This window comes from Quercus lobata, chromosome 9 (genome assembly GCF_001633185.2).
Source record: "Quercus lobata isolate SW786 chromosome 9, ValleyOak3.0 Primary Assembly, whole genome shotgun sequence".
In the NCBI taxonomy this organism is placed as follows: Eukaryota; Viridiplantae; Streptophyta; class Magnoliopsida; order Fagales; family Fagaceae; genus Quercus; species Quercus lobata.
In genome coordinates, this window is record NC_044912.1 from 53,667,917 (window position 1) to 53,674,364 (window position 6,448).

The 6,448-nt window shown below is 43.2% G+C and overlaps 1 protein-coding gene across 1 annotated transcript; it reads left to right on the forward strand.

The window, feature by feature from the left end:
• The first annotated feature begins 4,681 nt into the window (after positions 1-4,681).
• Positions 4,682-6,108, forward strand: LOC115959247 (2-hydroxyisoflavanone dehydratase-like). The gene has a single exon (XM_031077586.1). The coding sequence runs from the start codon at positions 4,822-4,824 to the stop codon at positions 5,728-5,730; it is 909 nt and encodes a 302-aa protein (XP_030933446.1). The 5' UTR covers positions 4,682-4,821; the 3' UTR covers positions 5,731-6,108.
• The last annotated feature ends 340 nt before the right edge of the window (positions 6,109-6,448 follow it).

Here is a 6,448-nt window from a genome sequence, read left to right on the forward strand (position 1 = left end):
CTCTAAGTTTCATAGACTAACGGATATTGACTGTTAGAAATACTGAATGATTGTATTGTATTCCATAATAAGAGAATATACATCAGAGCCTTATATAGGAGGCGTAAGTGTGCGGTACAAGTAAAGTGTAGTACAAGTACCAGTGTGCTATACAAGTAACCTAATTGGGCCTAAAGCCCATAACATAATATACATTAACAGCCCCCCTCAAACTCAAGGTGGATGTGAGACCAACTTGAGGTTGTCAACCAAATCACGAGTGCGTCCCTTAGGAAGTGACTTGGTGAAGATATCTGCAAGTTGATCTTTGGAGGAGACGGAGAAAAGCTTAAGAGCACCATGGACAAGATGATAACGGATAAAATGACAATCAATGTGTTTAGTCCGTTCATGAAAGACATCATTATGAGCAATATGAATGGCACTCTGGTTGTCACAATAAAGGGGAGTAGCAGAGGAGGTGGACACACCCAAATCCTTAAGGAGCCATCGTAGCCAAAGGAGCTCAGATGTGGTATCAGCAAGAGCACGATATTCTGCTTCAGTACTGGAGCGGGCCACAAAAGTTTGTTTCTTGCTTCGCCAAGAAATCAAAGAAGAACCAAGGAGAAAACAGTAACCTGTAGTAGACCTGCGATCAGTAGGATCTCCTGCCCAATCAGCATCAGAGAATGCACGGAGTACAAGAGGAGACTGAGCTGAGTAGAAAAGGCCATGAAAGAGGGTGCCCTTCAAGTATCGAAGAATGCGCAAAACAGCAGCATAGTGAGTTGATCGTGGAGCAGACAGATACTGGCTCACCTGATGAACAGCATAGGAGATGTCTGGACGAGTAACTGTGAGATAAACTAGGCTGCCAACCAATCGTCTGTAAAGAGAGGGATTAGACAATGGTTTCCCCCCTGAGGGAGTCAGATGCGCATTAAGCTCAACTGGAGTGTCAACAGTCTTGCTATCAGTGAGTCCAGCTCGAGACAAGAGTTCAGAAGCATACTTAGCTTGAGTAAGATAAAGTCCATCAGTAGAATGAGTGATTTCAAGACCCAAGAAGTAGCTGAGATGTCCAAGATCTTTCATCTCAAATTGCTGACTGAGAAAATCCTTGAGTTCTTGAATGCCACTGAGGTCATCACCAGTTATGATCATATCATCCACATATAGGAGAAGTAAAATAGTGCCTTTGTCAGTGCGACGAAGAAATAAGGCAGAATCATAATGACTGGCCATGTAACCCAAATGAGAGATGGTAGAGCTGAATTTGGCAAACCAAGCTCGTGGAGCTTGTTTAAGGCCATAAAGTGCACGTCGAAGGTAACAAACCTTGTTTGAGTCAACAGAGAGACCAGGAGGAGGTTGCATATAAACTTCTTCATGTAAATCCCCATTAAGGAATGCATTTTTGACATCCATCTGAAAAAGATCCCATTTACGGGCAGCAGCAACAGCTAAGAGGGCACGGACAGATGAGATACGAGCAACCGGAGCAAAGGTCTCTTCATAATCAATCCCATACTCCTGTGTAAAACCTTTTGCAACAAGACGAGCTTTGTAGCGCTCAATGGACCCATCAGAGCGAGTCTTAATCTTGTAGATCCACTTACAACCAACCACAGATTTCCCGGGAGGGAGTGTCACCAAATCCCAAGTATGATTTTTAGATAATGCATCAAGTTCCTCTTTCATTGCAATCTGCCATAAAGGGTCAGTGGAAGCCTCACGATAGGTGTGAGGCTCATGTAGTGTAGCAAGAGCAGTGTAACAATGATAGTCAAGTAAATGTGCAGGAATAGATCTTACTCGAGTTGAGTGACGAGGTGGAATGTCTTGTGCAAGATCTTCAGGCGGAGCAGGAGCAGGGGACCCAAGCTCAGGGTTGGGGTTGGGTAGCTCGTCTTCAACCTGTTCATCTTCCACCTGTTCATTAAAGGGTGAACTAGGAAAGGGATCAGTGATATCTGGTGGTTGGACAGAGAAGTCTACAAGAGAATCAGGAGCAACTACAGGAGGATCAGGAGCAGCTACAGAAGGAATATGTGCCTCATCTGGAAAAAGATCTAAAACAGAGGAGGAAGATAGGGAGGCACGAAAGTGAGAGAGCTCGACAAAGAGGCGATGTTCCCAAAAGACAACATTGCGGGAAACACGAAGACGATGAGAGACAGGATCATAACACCGATACCCCTTTTGAGTTTCGCCATAGCCAAGAAAACAACAAAGCCTTGACCGAGGCTCAAGTTTGTTATGCTCATGTGGCTGAAGAAGAACGAAACAAGCAGAACCAAAGGAGCGAAGGTGGTGATAGTCTGGAGGTGACCCAAAAAGGCGCTCATATGGAGTTTGATTTTGGATAACAGGACTTGGAATGCGATTAATAGTATGAACAGCATGAAGAGCAGCTTCACCCCAAAAAGGAGCAGGAACTTTGGCAGAGAGAAGGAGAGCACGAACAGTGTCAAGAATATGACGAAGTTTTCGTTCGGCTCTACCATTTTGCTGAGAGGTACCTGGACAAGTTAGTTGATGAACAGTGCCATAGGAATGCAAAACAGTTTGGAAAGCATATTGAGTGTACTCAAGAGCATTATCAGATCGAAAAATTTTGATGCGTTTGGAAAACTGAGTTTCAACCATTTTTGCAAAATTAGAATATACTTGCAATAATTCAGAACGATGTTTCATATTAAAAATCCAACTATAGCGAGAGTAATCATCAACAAAGACAACAAAATATCGAGACCCACCAATACTAGAGACAGAGGAAGGCCCCCAAACATCAGAATGAATAAGGTCAAAGATATCAGTTGTTATTGATTCACTAGTATTGAAAGGCAAAGCTGGTTGTTTTCCTAACTGACATGAGACACAATCAAAATTTTCGGTAGACACTGAACCTAACAAACCTCTAGAAGCCAATTGTTGTACCCGAGAGGAAGATGCGTGACCAAGTCGAGCATGCCAAAGTGCAAGGGAAGGAACAGAAGAAACTACGGTAGCTGCAGCAACAGAAACAGGAGCAACAAGTGGAAGACGAAGGTTGTCCACGGGAAACATACGCCCAACTCTGGGACCGGTCCCAAGCTCCTGTCCCGTCCTTGGATCCTGCACAATACACCCAGAATAATCAAAGATAATGCGATAACCCAACTCAGCTAATTGTCCCACAGAAAACAAATTGTAAGAAAGGTCAGGAACATTAAAGACTCCAGGAACCGAGAGGTTAGAGGTCGAAACAGAGCCTATATTATGACCAGACATTGTGGAACCATTTGCTGTGCGAATATTAAGAGGGTGTGGTGCAGGTTTAAGTTCAGAAAATAAGGACGAGTGAGGTGTCATGTGATTGCAACAAGCAGAATCCATAAGCCAAGAGGTAGGAGACATACCAGATAAAGCTGAGAGAGAAGAGGAATAAGATGCATTACCAACCATACGAATGACATTGGCGATGATATTTATAAGGTCATCTCTGGAAATGGTGAAAGTGGATCCAGAAGACTGAGACTTTGCAGAGACGGGAGCCATAGGTTGGACATTCTTAGTGTTAGCAACAGTAGCAGAAGAAATGGAAACAACTGATTTGTTGCGTTGAAAGCACGTCTCAATATTATGGCCAAAACGTTTGCAAAAATTGCAAAAACGTTTGTTGGATTGTCGGCGACGATTGTTGCAAAAGGAAGAAGACTTGTCCTTATTCTTCATTTTGAAGCAAAATATGCAAAAATAGACTGCAAAAACGAAATCTACGCGAAAAACTGGGTAAGGAGCACCTGGACTGCAAAAAGTCAACTCTACAGAAAAGTCAACGGTCAACGGTCAACGCTCGGTTAACAGTCAGAAGATGACGTCACTGGATGATGTGGCGATGACGTCAGCAGAACAGTGGATGCTGACGCAGCTAGGGCTGACGTGGCAGGCTAGATGACGTCAGCAGACCGGTGAAGGCGCGTGAGGCGCGTGAGAGCGCGTGAGGGCGCGTGGCAGCAAGCAGACGGCGCGTGACAGCGCGTGACGGCGCGTGGATAGCGCGTGCCTGGAAATTTCGGCGCGTGGAGGCGCGTGTGGCGCGTGATCGTCGAAGCAGCAACTTTGAGCGGCGCGTGGAGGCGCGTGCGGTCTCCGATGGCGACGAGGCTTCCACGGATGTGTAGATCGGCGTAATACGATCTCAGTGGTACCTTCAAAAATGAAATCGGAGCAATATTCGCAGCGGTGATGCAAAGGGCAGTGGTCTGTGTAGTGTGAAACTCCTAAACGACGGCGGCTGCAGGTCCGGAACCCAAGGACGACGGCTGGATGACGTCGGAGGTTCAACGGCGATAGGCTGCGGCGGCAGTTGTGATGGCGGAAGCGTTAGTAAAAGAAAGGAAGACACACAATGAAGACAAGACTGCTAAGCAAAGGTCAGAGCAGTGGCTCTGATACCATGTTAGAAATACTGAATGATTGTATTGTATTCCATAATAAGAGAATATACATCAGAGCCTTATATAGGAGGCGTAAGTGTGCGGTACAAGTAAAGTGTAGTACAAGTACCAGTGTGCTATACAAGTAACCTAATTGGGCCTAAAGCCCATAACATAATATACATTAACATTGACTTTGGGTAGGGGTTGCTTAGTGCCATTAATAACAAACGGACTAGTTCTCCCATAAAATATTAAAAAGAAATAAGAAGAAGAAAAGGAGTAGGTTCAAATAAGACATATTGACTAGCTCAAAATTCACACATTATATTATATGTGCACCAGTTACTTCTTTCAGCATCCTCACCATTCTCTCTTTTTGTAATTTCATTAAACACCTCCTACTAGCAATTCACAAATGGAATCATCAAGCAACATTGAGATAGCACATGAATTCTTCCCATTCTTCAAAGTATACAAAGATGGTCGTGTAGAAAAATTCATGGTTTCTGAGCATGTGCCCCCTAGTGATGACCCACACATGGCTGTCCGATCCAAAGATGTAGTAGTCTCACCCGAACCCGCAGTGTCAGCCCGTGTTTTCATGCCCCAGATATCCGACCCGAGTAAGAAGCTCCCTATCCTAGTTTACATGCACGGTGGAGGTTTTTCTATTGGATCCGCTTTCCACCAGGGTTACCACAAATATGTTAGTGCTCTTGTGGCAAAAGCCAATATCATAGCCGTCTCTGTGGACTACAGGCTAGCCCCCGAGCACCCAATTCCGGCATGCTACAACGACTCATGGGCGGCGCTTAAGTGGGTGGCTTCCCATGCAAATGGTGATGGCCCGGATCCATGGTTGAATATCCATGCGGATTTTGGGCGGGTCTTTTTAGCGGGTGATAGTGCTGGGGCAAATATTTCACATAACGTAGCGGTTCGGGTTGGGTTAACTAGTTTACCCGGGGTTAAATTGATTGGTGTGGCTTTGGTGCACCCATATTTTGGGGGTACAGAAGATGATAAAATGTGGCTGTACATGTGTCCGGAAAATAAAGGTTTGGAGGATCCTAGGCTAAAACCGGCCATAGAGGATCTAGCAAGGTTAGGGTGTGAAAGGTTGTTGGTATTTGTGGCTGAGAAAGACCATTTGAGAGAGAGAGGGACATGTTACTATGAAGACTTGAAGAAGAGTGGTTGGCAAGGGACGGTGGAGATTGTTGAACATGAGGGGAAGAGCCATGTGTTCCATCTGATGAAGCCCAAATGTGACAATGCTGTGGATCTAATGGAAAGGTTGGTTTCCTTCATCAAACATGACTAAAGCAGTATACTTAGCTTAACCTTCGGTGATTTCAATGAAACCTTCATTTTCTTATAGCGTGGGTTATATATGTCAATTATATCATAAGTTTTTGACGTGGATGAAAGATGTTTTTTTTCACCTTAATATTATAATTATAGCCAATAGTGGCTTAAGATTTATCAATAAAATTTACAGTTTTTTTTTTTAATAAAAAAAATAGTTTGTAGTCTATTGCCATTTTTAAATCTACCAAACGTGGAAATTGGAGGTTTGACAAAATTTGGGAGTTTGAAATTAGGAGACTAAGAATAATTACATTTAAAACATAAAAATATATATATCATATATTGCTGTGTAAGACTATAACTAATAATCTTAACCTTTCTTTTTTTTTTTTTTTCAAAAAAGGGGGAAAAAATCTTAAGAATGAGTATCATTAGCGCATCACACATTCACACTATCCATTGAGAAAAGTAGTACATTATTTGTTGGGCATGTGTTGTAAGATACTGCATGGTTCAAATACGTACAATTCTAAAACGCATATTTCCCAACTTGAAGCCTGTTTCCTTAAAATACATAAATAAATTATCTGAAAGCCTAGACTTCATTCAAGCAAAAGCATTTAAAATGATGGTTGGGACGTAAACGAGCTCGTGGGGGTAGTTGAGTATGGAACTTAAGTCCATGGTTATTTATAGATCACAGTCACATACAGTTGTGCTTTTTCTTTAAT